General features: G+C 41.0%; 1 protein-coding gene across 10 annotated transcripts in view; it reads right to left on the bottom strand.

The window, feature by feature from the left end:
* Nucleotides 1-483: 483 nt before the first annotated feature.
* The window catches only part of CASZ1 (castor zinc finger 1), a 180,860-nt gene continuing 163,919 nt past the window's right edge, over nt 484-17,424 (bottom strand). For 6 of the 10 annotated variants that reach the window (XM_072156451.1, XM_072156450.1, XM_072156449.1 and 3 more), the window contains 17 exons: nt 15,146-15,980; nt 14,693-14,755; nt 14,316-14,406; nt 14,042-14,206; nt 11,598-11,770; nt 10,666-11,483; nt 10,071-10,182; nt 9,906-9,969; nt 9,666-9,820; nt 9,458-9,580; nt 9,044-9,361; nt 8,605-8,803; nt 8,330-8,501; nt 6,833-6,981; nt 6,506-6,728; nt 5,933-6,220; nt 484-3,860 (listed from right to left, as the gene is read on the bottom strand). In XM_072156451.1, the coding sequence (XP_072012552.1) occupies nt 2,737-3,860; nt 5,933-6,220; nt 6,506-6,728; nt 6,833-6,981; nt 8,330-8,501; nt 8,605-8,803; nt 9,044-9,361; nt 9,458-9,580; nt 9,666-9,820; nt 9,906-9,969; nt 10,071-10,182; nt 10,666-11,483; nt 11,598-11,770; nt 14,042-14,206; nt 14,316-14,406; nt 14,693-14,755; nt 15,146-15,980 (5,072 nt within the window). In that variant the 3' untranslated portion in view covers nt 484-2,736. The remainder of the gene's footprint in view (nt 3,861-5,932; nt 6,221-6,505; nt 6,729-6,832; nt 6,982-8,329; nt 8,502-8,604; nt 8,804-9,043; nt 9,362-9,457; nt 9,581-9,665; nt 9,821-9,905; nt 9,970-10,070; nt 10,183-10,665; nt 11,484-11,597; nt 11,771-14,041; nt 14,207-14,315; nt 14,407-14,692; nt 14,756-15,145; nt 15,981-17,424) is intronic. The other 4 variants (XM_072156446.1, XM_072156445.1, XM_072156453.1 and 1 more) reach the window with 4 other exon arrangements.

Here is a 17,424-nt window from a genome sequence, read left to right as displayed (position 1 = left end):
ATGTCAAACCTTGCATCAGTCATGCAACAAAAAAAAATCAAATAAATAAACACATATATTAAATTTCTAACAGCACTAAATTCAAGTGGAAAAATATTCAGTTCTTATCAATGCGGGAAAGTCCAATTCAAGTATTTAGAAGAACTCATTCTCACCTGGCTTATTAATAATAATGTTAAAAGTATATATCTGTATGTAATACATATATACATTACATATATATATATATATCTATCACATACCCCATTATATACAAATGTACACATGCTTATACCTATATCAATATACACACAAAGTATCCAGATATAGATAGTAAACTGTCTTTCGCCATGGTGACTGTAGTTTTGCTTCCACAGGAAATTAAAAAAAAGGATTAAATAAAAATGACGCATTAAATTTTGCAGATGAGTTGGAGATGGCTTACGTCCTACTGTGCAATATCAGGTTTAGGAAGACCTCTAACCTGATCAGTTCCTCAATTCATATATTTTTTTTTAGCTGAATTTATTTTATTTCTCCTTTTTTTTTTTTGCTACAAGTCAAGTCTAATTTACTTTTCGATTTTATTTAAGGGTATTACAAGGTGTATGTTTTGGAGATTGTAGTGTCCTTTGTATAGTCAGAACCTCTCAGTTTACCTCTATCCCTGATGCTTTGTAGGTCCAACTAATGCTTACAAACAAGAGAGGAAACTTTACAATTTCAGATACAGGGAAAAAGAAAAAAAAATGTATATCTGAAAAGAGAGGATCTCTGAGAGCAAAGAACTATTTTATTTCCACGTCGTTGTTCCAACAATACAGTGGTGGTCAGCTCAGCTGCAGAAAGGTTTGAGAGGCATTTACTTCCATACTCATCTCAGGAGAATTACTAATAATAATTGGAAAAAAAAAAAACTAAACGGGAGAGAGGGGAAGCACACGTAACTGATTGAGGGAGAAACCCACAAAATTAAATATAGAACTACAAACTTATATTAACAATCTGAAGATTACAATCCTCCATATTATCCGAACATTGTTATTTTGTTTTCTATAAAATTCAAGTTAAAAGTCGGAATCACGCTTTTCAGTGCTAGGGTGAAGTCAAACTTGAAGACTTCGAGAAATCAGAAGCTAAAAACCATAAAATAAGAGGCATTAGAGCAGGGTCTGGGGGCTGACATCTGCGTCCGGTGATGCTCAGACACTCCACCAGCCACCATATGCAAGCTTACTTTAATTTTTGTCATTTTTTTTTATCTTTTTGTTCTATATATAACCTTTACAGAAAAAAAATACTGTACAACTTTTTCATTTATTTCTTTTTTTTTTTAAATCAGAATGAATATGTTGCTCCAACACCGCTTGTTGCAAACACTTGAGGCGTTCCTCACTTAATCTGTTTGTGGTCTGCTTAAAGGGTGAGTACAAAGAATCCATTAAGGATTCGGTAAGGTGGTTAGGGCCTGTATCACCTGTGTCTCTTAGAGAGCGAAGGCCTGTAGTGTTTTTATATATTTATAATAGCATCTAACACACAATCTTGATCAGAGATCCTCCTCATAGATTCAACACTTCAGCACTGCTTCCTTTGGCAGACAACTTTGCTGAATCAGGATAAAGGGCCTAAAACAACTCATCTAGTGACAGATACAAAGAGAGGGAAGCAGAATGATTTTTAAGTGCAAAGAATTTTTTTCTTTTAATTTAAAACAATCCATCTGCACTTGCCCTAATGAACGAGTTTCTTAACTGGATAGTTTCCTACCTGAGAGAGGACATCCTGTGCTTGGTCTGTGGTGTAATCTCATAACCCTCAATGTGACCCTCTAGGAGAGGCCACTAGACTTACTGTCAGAAGGTGCTCCAGCTGAGCTAAACAGCAAAACTCTCTGTTTTTAGACTTGTAGCCTTTGCTGGCCCCTGAGCAGTAATATGGAGCTTTCTCCAGAATGTGCTACAGGAATCCTACCTCATTTGATGCATCTACCCCACACAAATATTTCCATTCTTTTCACAAGCAGTAACAGCGTGTCCTATAGGGCAGAAGGCTTCCTCCACGGATGTGAGGTTATCCTGGCTGCTCTTATAAGAAAAGTCCCATTTTTATTATACCAAAACAATGCCAAAATAAATAAATAAACCAGAGCAATTGGTGCAGAGGAAAGTTTTCTATATAAATATTTATAAAATAAAACAATAGCTTCCCGGGAACAGCCCAGAGAGAAACTGGAAGAACAGGAGTGAGAGCCTCATCACAGGGCGCCCGATAATGCTACTCAATAAATACCCACCAACCCAGCCCATCTGACCTCCTCCCTTGCCATAACTATATGGGAGCTTCCCCTATTTTATATTTTAGTGATAAAACAGGAACAAAAGTATTTCTTTTTCTTCTCACCCCCCTCCCTTTCCTCTACCCATGAAGGGGCTAATGGAAGGACTTCATATCACCAGAAGTCAAACTGATGTCCCTTGCCCTCCTGCTCTCAAGCACCAGTGTGAACGGATTGAAACGGAGGAGGCCAGAATAGCAGAAATGCCCCCTTGAGTCCTATGTAACTGATGACTTGGTGGAGTCCAAAGTTACAGAAGCTGCTTTTGTTAAGGTTCCTATTCCTTCCCTTGTTCTTTGAGTCTTTTGTTTCCCTCTCTCTTTTTTTCCACTTTGTTGGCAGGAGGGGAATATGGGTGAAGAGTGTACAGTAAGGCCCTCAACAGGGGATATTTATAAAACATTCAGTTCTAGTTGGGGTTATGGGGATGTTTGGAGGTTCAGTGGATTTTTGGAGGTATCACAGTGGTTTGTAGAATCCCCAGCACTTTCTTTGTTGTCTTTCCTTGATAAACATTCACCATCAGGCAAGGAGTCCTCAGAATCTGTGTTCAGATCTTCCTCATCATCTTCCTCCTCTTCATCTTCATTGAGTTCTTCATCCTCCTCCTCTTCGTCATCCTCTTCTTCTTCATCCTGAGACATGTCATCATCAGCATCCCCACAGTTTGCTATCTGAGTGTTTTCCCTAAGGACACTTTCAGCCCCATCCTGTGGTTTCTTGCTAAGGTCCAGGGAGTCATTGAGGCCCACCCCTGCAGCATTTTTCAGAAACAGAAGGGAGTTATGAGTGTCTGTGCTCAAATTTAGGGAACTGTCCAAGTTCACTGGTGGATTTTGAAGGTCATAGTCAGCACTACATTGAGTGGACCCCTCTTGCCCAGGAGAAACTGAAGGTAGTTCCCCCCTTTCCTGTTTCTCATGCTTACGCTTATGTGAGTCCATTTGAGACATTCCCACTACAGTGTGCTTGCAGCTGGGATAAGTGCAATGAAAGTGTGAGCACTTCAGCTTGTACTTGCATTCGGGCACCTCGCAGTCAGCACTGGAACTGAACTGACAGAAACCTGCGGCACTGATGACATCTTGCTTTCCGTGGTGCTTACGGTGGGCGGTCACTTTCGTGCTGTCGGTGCAGCGGAAACCACAACGCAAGCAGTGAAAATGTGTGCTATTGCCAGAGAACTGACAGTCAGGGAAGTTGCAGCTAAGAGAGGATTTGAAACGCTTAAAGTCATCAAGTACAAGGTTGTCCACTCTGTCATGGTGCTGTGCATGCTTATACATGTGGGTTCGTCCACAGAACTTATAGCCACAGTTTTCTCTGGTGCAGTGGTAGTGAGTGACCTTCAGAGAAAACTGGCATGCTGTATCCTTACAATCTTCATACAGGTCATAACGTCGGAATCCTTCCAACATCATCCCTTCATCCAACATTTTGCGTGAAGAGGCAGTCTTCCGTCTTTTGCCAAAAGGTGACATATCCTCAATGATCCAGAATCGTTTTTTGGCTCCAGAAGCTGTTGGCATGGTTATGGTGTTTCCTACAAAGAGAGAACATTTGCCATGTGAAAATGCACAGGGACTTGGGATACATTTTACTTGGGATGATTAATCTCAGAGAAGTAGATGCTAAGTTTAACTGTGACTAAACACTTCCTTTAATAAGTCTTTTTTTTATAAATTATAGATACATGTTATTAATGAGTACCAAAGGTATGTGGAAACAACAATTAAAAGCTTAGGGAGTATTCCAACAAAAATATATTTATGACATAGTTGTATGCAAATGTGTTTTTGCTCAGCTTTTTCTGTTATTCTTCATAGGCTTCTGTGATCATACGGTTACCCCACCCACAATTACTTGGATTTCGCACATCGGTGGAAGCCATTCTATTCAGAACTCCACTTGCTCTTTAACATGGTTTCTTCCACTTACGTATCTTCTACAATGATGCTAAGTGTGTGTGAACAACTTGGGTTATATCAACTAATCTTAGTTCTTCACTGTAACAAAATTTCAGACAATTATTTGTATTCTGTACTCCACCACCCAGTTCTCTTATCTCAGGTTGGTACTCTGCCTCCCACTTATAAAAACTAAATCAATATTATCAAGGATTGAGTCAATCTACAATCCCCACAACCCAACATGCTACCCAGTGTCCGTCCACCATCATTACCTATTTATCTACTCTGAACAATGGAAAAACTGTCCTCAATACTAGATTAAATCCCATCACAGCTGATCTCCACCATGACCAGGGCCGGATTAAAGGAGGGGCTCATGGGGCTCGAGCCCCGGGGCCCCCACCACTTTCACTTTTTAAAGGGGCCCCCACCAGTTGGCAGGCTACATACTACAGGGGGCTGGCAGGCTACATACTACAGGGGGCTGGCAGGCTACATATTACAGGGGGCTGGCAGGCTACATATTACAGGGGGCTGGCAGGCTACATACTACACAGTGCTGGCAGTCTACATACTACAGGGGGCTGGCAGGCTATATACTTCCATAAGCATTGTTGGAAGGGCCCCCACCAGATTGCGCCCAGGAGCCCCCACCACCCTTAATCCAGCCCTGACCATGACTATCCCAGGCCTAACCCACCTCTTCAACCTATTTCTACCCCTACTGGCACTTTTCCAGCTTCATAGGTCCATTGAGTACAAACAAGGAACTGTTGAGCATTCTCTCCTGCTACAAACTCTATCATCCTATAGCATTATTGATTTGGCTCTTTCACACATCACCTCTTCAACTCATGGTGTACCACAAAGCTTTGTCTTGGGACCCCTACTCTTCTCCATACTCTTCTCAGGTCTAGGACAGCACATAGTAAATCCCATGGCTTCCAGTTCCACCCCAATACTATGGCCCAGACATAAACTCTCTTCAACCCAGTGGGGGAGGTTTGTCAGAAGTGTTTGAGAGCAGAACTGTTTTAGTTGCTGCTCCTCTCCCGTGTGCCAAATTGTGCACGCCGTGCTACGGTATGGATGGCACACGTTCGTGTGAATTCACCCTTAGAGTAATAGAGCACTTACTTCAGGGTCATCTTTTCACTAAGCAATGTATGTGAAGCTTTTTAGCTACGGCGTATGTAATTAATGGGGATTTATGGGGATGGGGATTTATCAATGAATAATAATGATACAAATAGCAAAAAAAAAAAAAAAACCCTGAGCTTGGGCTGGTAAGAGACACATGTAACTAAACACAAAAATATTTTAGGAACTGTTCATGGCTCTTGGAATCATATAGAATCATGTAAAACTGTTCAGTTATTATGAGGCTTTGACATGTTTTGCTATCTAGTACAGTGGTCTCAAAAATACTTTATTATTTTTCATTGTTCAAGGTACATTGGCAAAAAAGGCAATGCAGTCATGTTACAGAAGAAGTATTCATTCTAATAGTGATGTTTTACATGTGAAGATGCAATATTTATATACCCGCAATATTGTTACATTCTAAATTGGCTAATTGACATGTTGAAATTGTTGACAAATGTTGACATAGATTCGGTGTTCTTGTGACATTTGGAACTTTCTTGAAGACTGACAACCCTGAACATTTATTAGAATATTTATTTTGTAAGAAGCTGAAAGGTACCTGCTGCATCCTGTACTAGTGGGACATCACTTTTGACGGGAGCTGGAGTGGCTATTACTGGTGTAAAAGTTGGAGCGCTGCTTGTTGGCACCACAATGCCCCTGCTGACCCCAAGGCTGGCAGTGATCAAGGAGTATGAGACACAAGATGGAGAGAGCAGGAACGGTAGGGAAGTAAGGGGAGGCCTAACCAAGGCAGGAGGAAAGGAAGGAGCATGAGGCATAGCCGCTGCTGGCGGTGGTGGAGGTGCATTGTGGGTGTCGTCAGAAGCAGAAGGGATCAGGCAGCCTGGAGAGGGCAAAGAAGCAGGAAAACAGAAGAGAAAGGAAAAAAGAAACAGAAAAAAAATGAACCAAATGAGAATCTGAAGAGAAAATGGTAAGATGAAATGAAACACTAAACAGAAGAGGGACATCATGACTCTTAAAACTTGTCTGAATGGATGGGGCTATAACTCTGGGTGATATAAACCGACAGGAATAAATATGTAATTTATGTCATGGTAATTGTTATATTATGTCTGTGAGTTATCTTACCCTAATATGATAGGAGTAAATATCTCTGCTTTCTTACCTGCATCAGCACTGTCATTGCCCACCGGGGTACTGGAGCAGCTGCGATCAAGGTTGGAGGACTCTGAAGACATCCCGCCAGGGCTGCCCAAACCAGAGTAGTCCATGCACTCATCAGTCTCTGTGTCCATCATGTTTTGGGCTGTGGTCTGGAACGCTGAAGTATTTTCTGTAGAGGACGGACTGTGGGCTGCACTGCCACTCAGCTGAGTATGGGAGACCATCTAAAATTACAAACCCTGGTTAGACTATGTGGTTATCATTGGTGCTAAACTAGAGAGGTTTTATGAGTGGTTGTCTAATTGAAATGTATCATGTCTTGATTTACCTGTCCAGGTACTCGGTCAAAATTCTTTCCCAGCATTCTCCTCATGTGCTTGCGGGCATGTGATGTCATCTGGTGTTTAAGGAGGAATGAGAACTGACAGCCTTCCCGAATGCAGTGGAAATGGCTATTCACCTGGTTGTATTTGCATCCTGGCAGGAGAGAAGGGAGTGGTAAATGCTTCCAACATTACAGACTTTAATTTCATCAAGTCACGTTAAAAAAAAAAAAAAACAAAGCTTTGTATCTACTTATGTGCATTTGTTGTTCTGTTCTTTTTGTAAACTACTTTGGATTCTACAGATTTCCCCATGATAAAATATGTTGTTCATTCTTCTAATTTTCTGACCGTTGCTTCTCTAGCAACCAGAACAAACAGGTGGAGGGTTTGGCAGGTGAGGACTTGCAGTCACCATGACAGCGCTGCCTGACTTTGAAAGCTGGCCCGGCACCTGTAACTCCAAAAGGTGTGCAAATAAGAGCAAGAACCGTCTCCTGACATCTGTAAGAGGACACGGACTGGCTCGAGTATGTTGATACTGATCACCCTGGTTACTGCAAGCTACTATTAACCTGGGACATAAATACTTTATGAGTTAACAAGGTGAGGTCTTCTGTTTTGTTTGTTTGCAAAGGTTTTAGTTATGCAAGAAAACTAAGAAAAACGAGGGGCACAAACTACACGATGACTAATCTTTCCCAATTCTTTTATGTTATTTGAACACAATTAGTTTTGTTGACAAAGGACTGTTACAATAGTTACCGAGTTCTATGTGACTAACTTGTAATATTAGGCCGAAATACAGCTCTATAAAATATTAGCAGAGATGTGCTAATATGTATACATCCACTGTGCAGGTACACATTAAGGGTCCAACATAATCACCACAAGCCCCAAGTCGGTGCAAAATTTCTTTTGTTGATGGATGCACAGTTTTTCTGGCCATTTATGAGTATAAGACATTTAGTAAACCTCTCCCGTACAGGATAATAAAAGGCTAAGAAAAATGGGTGCCCAGAGACTAAATAACCCAATTCCTCCATTATCATGATCAGTTTGGGTCCTACAAAACACCACAGGATAAGAGAGAAGCGTCTTTAGTGGCAAAACCCCAGTTTGTTTGCAACTGTGGAGAAGGACCTGGATCTTCTGGTTGGAATCCGTTCATAATATATTTTTTAGATTGCTATTACAATAGTTTAGGAACATACTTGCAATGGCAGATATGCAGTTTTGGACGCCCGGCTATATGAAAGAACTTTACTAGCAAATTCAGTATCTCCAAATCTATTCTGCCAGACAACCTTCATGTTTCAGATGGTTTATGATATATGCCAATGTGTAGTTGGGTGGTCAACCAACTTAAATGTGGGTAAGAGAAATAAATCATATATATATTAATGCAATTACATTTGCATAATGATGAGCATCTACTTTAAGTCAACCGGTTTGTAGATGTCACTAAAACAAGAATCGGTTGCCTCCTAGTTTCTACATACCTAATCTGCCACATTCTTCCCTCTTGGTGAAGTATTTGAAGCCATTTGCTGCTCTTCGTTCTGCCTTCTCGTGTTTTTTCACATGCCATGGAAGCTTAGTGGTTATGTTGGTGACAAAGTAACAGCTGGGCCTTAAACAATGGTAGTGTCCACGCATTCTGAATTCACAGTGCTAAGGATATTGAAAGATACGAAAGAGAGGAGAAGCTAAATAAAAGATATCTGGGAATAAAACTATTTCATTGTTTGATGCTTCTGGCTCCTCTTCTACTTACCTGGTTTGGGCAGAGACACTGCAAGGAGTAATACGCAAATTGGTCTCGCACATTCACTAGGCTGTTGTTGGGGTTGATGTGGTCGAGGCAGTGGGATTCCGCTTTTCCTGATGTCTTACACACATATTTGCAGTTTCCAAATAAACAATGAAAATGAAATTTGTTTGCATATTTGCAGTCAGTGGCCAGGCAAGGATCGCTGCAAAACAGATACCCAAAAGATACCAACATTAAAAATAGATTTCTGCTTCTATTGGACAGATTATTATGTTAAGTAACATAGCTTGAGGTTTTAGGCTAGGTACCACATGTAAACAAAGATACCTTCCTCAGACGTAAATCATTAGATATTACCAAAGATTTTCAGGGACGTTATAGAAGCTGTAATCACATAATAGGGCATGTTCCTTGAGAACAGTGTTTTTTGTATTGAACTTACTTTTCCTGGAACTGTAGGAAACCTGGCTTGACTTGAGGTTTCGCATTTTCAAGAGAAGTTGTTGCCATGGGAGATGAGGCTAAACTGGGTACCGATGCTGGTATTTGCGGGATTTGGGGTATGGATGACGCTAGCTGTTTCCATGCTAGTAGAGTTGGTGTAGATGGGACAGCAGCATGGCAGGGAGCAGGAACCTCACATCCAGGTGTCAGAGTTGTGGGGATAGGAGGCGATGCTGACATGGGGGAGACCTTATTTTCTCCTGTAAAAGAAATATCGGAGCCGCCCTTTGTTCCTACATCAGTCCGAAAATGAAAGCTGCAATAAAGGCAAATGCTTTACAAACTCGTACAAACACAGAATAACTTTTTGTGATGCTATGTGTAGATACATTGCTTTGGGTAAGCCTCTTACTTTGCATGTTTGACGGCTCCATCCTGAGTACTGAAAAGAGCTCCACATTCTTCCACAATGCAGTGAAAGTGCAGTTTATGCAGGAAATCGCACTGATGGTCACACACGTCCACCGGATCAAATCTGACAGATACACAAAGACAATGTATAATAAACCTGATCAATTGACAAGTTTTTCTTCAAGCCAAACTTTTGGTATGACTTTTACCTGCGCAGGTATGTCTTCCAAGGTACGGAGTTCTTTTCACGGTCAAGGGCCTTCATTACTTTGCCTAGATAATGCGTTGACTCCCCAGCTCCAGAGTCACTGCTCTCGGCGTCTGCTTTTAGGCTTAGAGAACTCCCTGCATTGCTGTGTTGGCTCTTTTCCAAAAAAGAAGAAATTACAATGTGTGCTATTGTGTGGCAGAATTGACACTAGTTATTTAAAAGTGATAATTATTATTACCTTATTTGCAAAAGTGGGATGAAGCAGCGGATCACATACTGTGTCTTGTCCATTGGGCTCATTACTATGGATCAAATAGAGAACGTTATCTCTCCAAACGTAAGAGAAAACCTAACAGCTTTGTTTGTAGAATTTGATACAAAATATTATATGGTCGATTCTCACCTGTTCAAACTAAGGTCTAGACTGTGCTCTTGGGAGCTGTTCTGTAGTGTTCCCTCAGGATCTGAAGTTTCTGTTTTAAAGCTAAGGCGACCTGTTGTTTGACCATTGCCTGCTGCAAAATAGAATTTCGAAAGTTAGGAAAAATCCTTTAAACTACAGGTAATTACATATGAGATACATTGTAGAGAAAACTGATATATGATTTCAGAATAAGTGAAGGGTTGTTTCATTTAAATGAAAGGGCTCAGAATAGGGAAAATAGGATTTTAAAAATCATTAATTGTTGCCACCGTTGAGTTTAAATGGTGTCCAAACACATATTGGAAATGCATATGAGTGCCCAATCCTCCAGTCACTAGATTAAGTGTGCTGCGACACACCACGAATATGTCCCAGTGCACAAGGGCAAAGTACAGACCAGATTACACGAGGATTGAAGAGGGTATTTTCCTTCATTAGGACATTCATTCTTAACCCCATTAAATATATTTTGAATTAGCTAAAAAAACTTTAATATAACAAAAACAATTTATAAACTACATTATAGTGACATAAGTCATGGAGTGGCTTAACTAAGCGTGACGCAGAAGCTCACCTGCTTCAGGAGAAGGAGACTGCTTGAGTGCCGCTGCTGCCAACCGTGCCATCATTGGGGAGATTAGACCCTTACTAGCGGAAATCTTTTCCATTATGGATGTAGCAGCTGGGGAAGTGCTGTTTTGATCACTGGCCCCAGAAGCTGACTGCGGAGAAGAATCTGGAGCTGCTGCAGGCATTATATTACTTGCATTCAGAGGTAATGTGGTGCTTCCACGGCCACTCACGATAGGAAAGTATGGCCCAGAACCAGCAGGAAGTGCTGCGCTAGACATGGCTAAAGCCAGGGGCATAGTTGTGGGCAATGTCTGGGATAGAAGAGCTGAGATCTTTGTTGTTGGCGGAATGGTGCTGGTGGATTTATGTGTTTGTGGTGAAGGTGCTTCAGATACATTTGGGACCAGGGATACGGAAGACTGCTGGCTCGTAGGGGAGGCACTCAGACTAGAGTTCTTGCTACTCAAAGCAGAGAAGTCAATGAGATCATCATTGCTGGACTCTTCCAGATCATTGTCCTTTCCTCCAATCAGGGAAGAGGAGAGCCCAAGGACCCCTGAGCTACGGATGTGACGTCTCTCATGTTTGCGTTTATGTGAGGTCATCTGGCTGGTAGAGGTGAAGGTAAAGCCACATCCAGTGCGTATACAGTGAAAGTGGTTGGTAGCTTTGCTATACACACATCCCTCGTATTTGCATTCCTCATATTTGTAGAACTTCTTGAATCCATCTTTTGCATATGCATCATCTTTTATATGGTAGCTCTTGTGCTTCTCTATGTCACACTTATTCTTGAAGGTAAAGCTGCATCCTGGACGTCTGCAAGCAAGTAAAAAGCATTTGTCATCACTAACTAAAGTTGATGAGTAACATGTAACCCTCCAAATATCATCTTCTATCTCTGCTACCAGCCCTGAAAATAAACTCGATTACCTGCAGTGAAAATGAGTGGTTTTCTGCCCATAGAACTGGCATTCCACGGTGCCACAGTCTTCAGTGGCTCGGAAGCGCTGAAAGCCATCATTAATCAGCTGAGTGTTCTTCTTATGGAAGTTTTCATGTGTCATCACATCTGAGGTGCTTGTGTACACTTTGTTACATCCCACCTGGGAAATAGAGCAAGTCACCTTAATGCAAAATGGTCATGTTCTGAATACACAAACAAGAGAAGACTGCTCCTAACAATGAAGCATAGATTTGATGCCAAGCAGGGTGGGTATAGCTTCCTTGTGTGTGTACATGTAAATATGTGTGTAATAAATTCTGTCCACAAATTTGTAATCTTATTATCCTTTTACATACATGATCACTATATTAGGTAAAGAGTGATGAAAAAACTAGATATTGTTAGTCTACAAAACCACAGCTGAAAGTGTATTAAAATCCTGTAAGTCCAAGCTCAAAGTCATCACGTCACTAATGGAATGTTCAACTTGTCTTCCCTCTGGCATCTGTCTCCAGGCAAACCGGGCAACTTTGCCATATTGAGTAAAAAAAAAAGGTGCGGAATCTGTAAATGCGGCAGCTGAGGGGGAAAGGGGAAGCAAGAGCCAAGTGCCAGGGTCTGCACCATCTCACAAGTGAAAGGAAAAAAAAAATAAAAGTACCTCCCGTGCCTTTTCCTATTCACTCCTGTCCTGCTAGCAGGTTGATGAGAACAGACAATAACAAAACCCTCTGACAAATACCCAAAACGAAAAAAAAAATCTCCAGCTGTTTGCTGTACAAAAGCGTAGTCACTGTTGACACCTTGAAAAAAAGCAGAACCCCACCACGGGATCAGAAAAGAAAAAAAAAATTAAACAAAAAGCTGCAGAGGAATAATTTGCAATGTGGCACTAGGTTCTAAAGCTTGAAAAATGTGGGCTTCGTATAAACAAGGACCTGAAATTTATCCACACCAATTATGGACATAACCAACGTGTATCCTATACAAATCTTGTTGCTTCGGCTCCTCTTACCTTTAATTTAGCATGGAAAAGTGTGCAGTAACCAGCAGCACTAAGCAGTGACCCCTAAAACGAGCCAACTACATGACTTGGGCAAAGCCGCCATAATACCCCATCACTACTGCATTTAGCTACCAGACTAAGCTGACGTTCTGCAGTTCTGGCCGCAAACAACTCGATGACAAGGGAAACTGAAAGTCCAAGCCACAACCTCCTAAGTGCAGGTGCTATTCCTATCTCATGTGGCCTGTGTACAGGGATGTGTGTGGAATCCATGGTCATGTGCAGTAAAAATATCCCCATTTCCTGTTTGTGTTCATGAGCCCTATTTGCACCCCATCTAAGGATCACCTGTAAACCACAGTGATCAGTTATGAAGGAATACAGCTAAAGGCACTTTCCTTTTCTGTGGAGGTGCATCCACGTATTTGCCACTATCTTGGCTGTGGTGCTAATGGAATGAGGAAAGGAAGCCTGAATGTCTCAGACAATGGACACCATTATTTATTTTATTAATAGAGCACGATTAATTTTATGGTGCTGTGCATATGTATATATATATATATATATAAAGTATTGAGTTATTTCCTCGCCACAAATCTATAGATTCTAAGAGGACTGTAAGGGGTATATTAAGATGTCACCTTTGTGCAGAATATAGGAGGGTGTTGTCTGTGTATTTGGGCTAGATACGACCTGCATGAAGCATCAAGGAGTAGGGTGTTCCCTTAGCAGTATCATAGGCCTGGGTGGGGTGTATTTGTATACTGTATAATAAAGCTGGGTGCTGGCTCTATATTGTATGTATCAAACACTTCCATTCTATAAGACGTGGGTCTCCTAGCAGTTCTAGCTGACCATTCCCACCGACTATAGGTAGCACAAACACAGCATTGTGGGCAAAATTTAAATACAGTTTAAAAAATATGTTATTATGTATATATTACATTTTGTATTTATTTTATTAAGTATGTATTTATTGTTATATATTTGGTTGTATAGGCTTACATATTCCCTATGGAAGTGTATGAGAAAAAAAGCCTTTATTGCTCGTAGTAATGATCCACAGAACAGCTTTAATGTTTAGAAAGAAATGAAAACTGCACTGTGATTGGTTACTTTAAGCTTGATGACCTGTTATCGGAATTGCAGGGGTTCAGATTATCACCGTTTACTTCTGACTAAAGGGGCTTTAATATTCCAGAATAGGCTCCAGAACAGGTACAGGTAAGTATATTAAATGTGTGTGCTTGTTTGATGGACATATTCGTGCACCATGAATGGGTCAGTAGGAAGGAGCAGTATAAGTCCTTTTAATGTTGTATTCCTTGTTAACCCTCTCCTGACTTGGGCTCAAATAATTGTAGCAAAATCTGCCCCATACAAACATGCATGTGTGGCTTTAACCCTTTGTTCCACAAGACTTACCTGCATGCAGTGATAGTGTGTGCTTTTGCCATTTAAATGGCAGCCATGATAGTAAACACTGCAGTCATCTAAAGGACTGAAACGCATAAATCCATGTTGCAGAGAATTGTCTCGTTTCTTGTGCATATTGTAATGTCGAATAACATCTTGCTTGCTAGTAAATCTCTGAAAAAAACCCCACAAAAATACGGGTCACTCGTATGCATAACTCATGCCAGCGACATATACTTTACATTATTACTACAAGACAGACGCAGGGACCAGATGATATTACCTGGTAGTTACACTCCGGGTCCAGGCAGTGGTAATGCTCCCGGTACTGATACGCACAGTGAATATGACCGCAGTGTTGGCTGCCAGAAAATCTACAAAGGTAACCATACTACCAATGAAAAGACATGCGGTATGTGACAATGGTGAAATAATCTTATGCAGATAGGAAACTAGTCATGGATTGGTAAAAATGTACAACGTCTATGGAAATGGCGCAGAAGAGGATTCACATATACACAAAAAAAGCAATGTTCTGGGTATGGTGTTTGGCTGACTCCGGCAGTGTTAGATTGGATGTGGGTGAAAACTGGCACACGGCCATATGTCATATGGTCCTAAAGTCAGAAACATTCTCATCTCCATACAAACCACTCCTACCTGGAAATGTATTTCTGGTAAATATTTACATCTTCGGGGGGCTTGTCTGGGGGGAGTCCATTCCTGGTGAGAAAGACAGGCCAGAGCTGGTTAGAGTCCACTTAGCTCCCTATCCAGCTCCGTCTCATGCCACACTCCCGGATCTGGATGTTAAATTACCCAAATTAATTCAACTCTCTGTTACCATAATCTAACCCCCTCCACCCCAACCCCCTCTTTTGCAACACTCACCTCCACTCATACATTTCATCTGTCTGCAGTGTTCCTATCTACTCATTGCCATCTCATCATACAAGCTTTACAAGAAATACTTTTCCTCTACTCTTCCACCATGTAGGTTGTATGCCCAGTGTCCTATGCCTCTCTATGTACCATTTATGTCTATAGATAATGTCTATATTTATGAGTAATGTAAAAGCCCATCTGGAATTTAGATGCATGGCAGGTACTTACTTAACAGTGGAGACTGTTCCTGTAGTGATGGAGTCTGTCTTTGAGAAAGTTGACTTTAGATATTCAGGAGTGTTGAAAGGCAATGTGACTGGTTGCTCGGATGCGGGCACTGGAGTGGTAGGGGTGCTTGTGAGAGGAGCAGGGGATATACTGGGGACAACTGCTGCAGCTTTGAGTGGAGTGAGTTTTTGGATATTGCGCACATCGTACTTAGAAGGACGGCCAACCTTTCCTGTTTTAAAAGCGATAGAACCGCCCATGTCTTGGTTGCCTTCACCGGGCTTAAAAAGGTGAAGATACTTGACATTCTCCAGGTCATATTTGGAGGGTTTTTTGTAGGTGTTTCCATTTTGTGGTCGCAACGACTCTCCAGTTTTTAATTTCTGAATAAAAAAGTCATATTTGGAAGATCGAGACATAAGGCCTTGCATTTGAGAGCTGCCAGCTGTCGTCAGAGGCAAAACAGTAGTTTTGGGTTCTTGTAAAATGACTGCCTCATGTCCCGGGCCTCTGCTGGTTAGTGGCTGCAGAGTTGATGCGCTCTCTTTGCTTTGTATAGTTTTGGAGTTGAGTTCCTCAGCTTTTACAACGTGGGCAGGCCAAGACAGGTTCTCTCCAGCTTTCAGCTTTCTGATGTACTCTTCATATTTCGAGAACCTGGCTCTTTTGCTGAGAGGGTCTTCAGCAGAGGTTGGCTCTGAGGTAGCAGGATTGATCTTCTCAAAGCTAATTTTCTTTGCAAGCTCATCTCTCACATTGGGTTGAGTGTACCCAAACATCCCCAGAAATTCACTCATAGTGTTGGCTGCATAATCCCGCAAAGAGGATGCTTCTCCTGTATGCATAAAAGTGAAATGTTCAGATTCGCAGAGAACACAGCCTGATCTATCCTCCGCTAGCACACACATCTGGCTCACTCTCTAGGTTTTATGACTTTTAAATTAATTTCTTTAAAAAAAAGAGAAAAGTAATTAATACTGGTAAAATAAAAAGGAGTTCATCAATGGCAAGAAAATCAATTCCCTGAATGTTCTCTGCGATGGCTTTTCAGTACATTAAACAAAGTTTTCATAAATGTCTCTGCTCTCCCATCTTGGCCTAATAGGAAAGAGAATCATTTTACTGGAAGGGAAGCCAAGTCTTATCTGTCAAAATGTATGGAAATTTCTAATATATATATGCTGGGTAATGTGCGTCTGAATATCGATTCTGTACAAAATGTCACCAGTGCGAGGATGGGCTGGTTTTAATACTTTTCTAAGCAGTAAAATACATGAAATCATACGAGGGTGTAAGCTACTTGTTTTGTTTTGATCTTGGACATTCTTTTGAAAAGTGTAAGAAAAAGTGTTTTCTCCTGCATCCTCCTGTATGGTGTAAGCCATAGAAGATGCTAACGTTGTATTGTATCAGTGGTGTAGAAATTACATCAATTTTTACGGTGGATAATAGTTGTTGTCAACAAGCACATGAACCTTCCTGACCGGGTGGACACGGCATTTGGCCGTTTGCTCGTCATAAGCACCCATATCTGACTATGTGATTTACCAATATGAACTCCATTATGTGTGTATGTAATAAGAGACCATAGAGAGCCAGTTTTGAGATGTGTGTCCTATCATTTTCAGGTGCTCTGTTTTTACCCCTGGTGCTGGTATAGATGCATGATATGGCGGATTCTCTTATATGTAGTGATTTTATACTTGGAACAGAGATGTATTTAATGTATACACATTGTCCTTTTTCATTGTGGTAAAATAAACTAGTAGACAGTACTGAAGTGAACATTGCTTATATAAATTGTCAATTAGAATGTAAACTGCATCATTTTGCAAACATTTTTTAATGTAAAAAATTGATTCACTTTTAAGCCCCTTTCATACAAATGTATTAAATCGTCCATGTGCTATCCATACTGTACCATTTTCATACGGGTAGCACACGGCTACATTCACTACAATGGGCAATATGGTCATCCATTTATATGGCCGTAGTGCCCACAGTACCATGAGCGAGGTGTAAATGAATATAGAGCATGTCCTATTTTAGACTTTTTTTTTTAAACAGATTTATACAGGTTCAGCTTTGAGGTGCTACAGACTTCACAATGTGTATTGATAGACAGCTAAAACACCAACTCAGAAAAGCAGCCACGGGCGCACAGTCAAACATACACTAAACTATTAAGTTATATTAAGAATTGGATGAGTGTACAATTTGGTGCAGTGTGAACTCGGTTCTTGACTATTACAAACGTGCTATTGGTGCCGATAAGCAAG

The sequence above is a fragment of the Engystomops pustulosus genome, chromosome 6 (assembly GCF_040894005.1).
Source record: "Engystomops pustulosus chromosome 6, aEngPut4.maternal, whole genome shotgun sequence".
Lineage (NCBI taxonomy): Eukaryota > Metazoa > Chordata > Amphibia > Anura > Leptodactylidae > Engystomops > Engystomops pustulosus.
The sequence above is the reverse complement of the archived record's forward strand: the minus strand, read 5'-3'. Positions and strand labels throughout refer to the sequence as shown.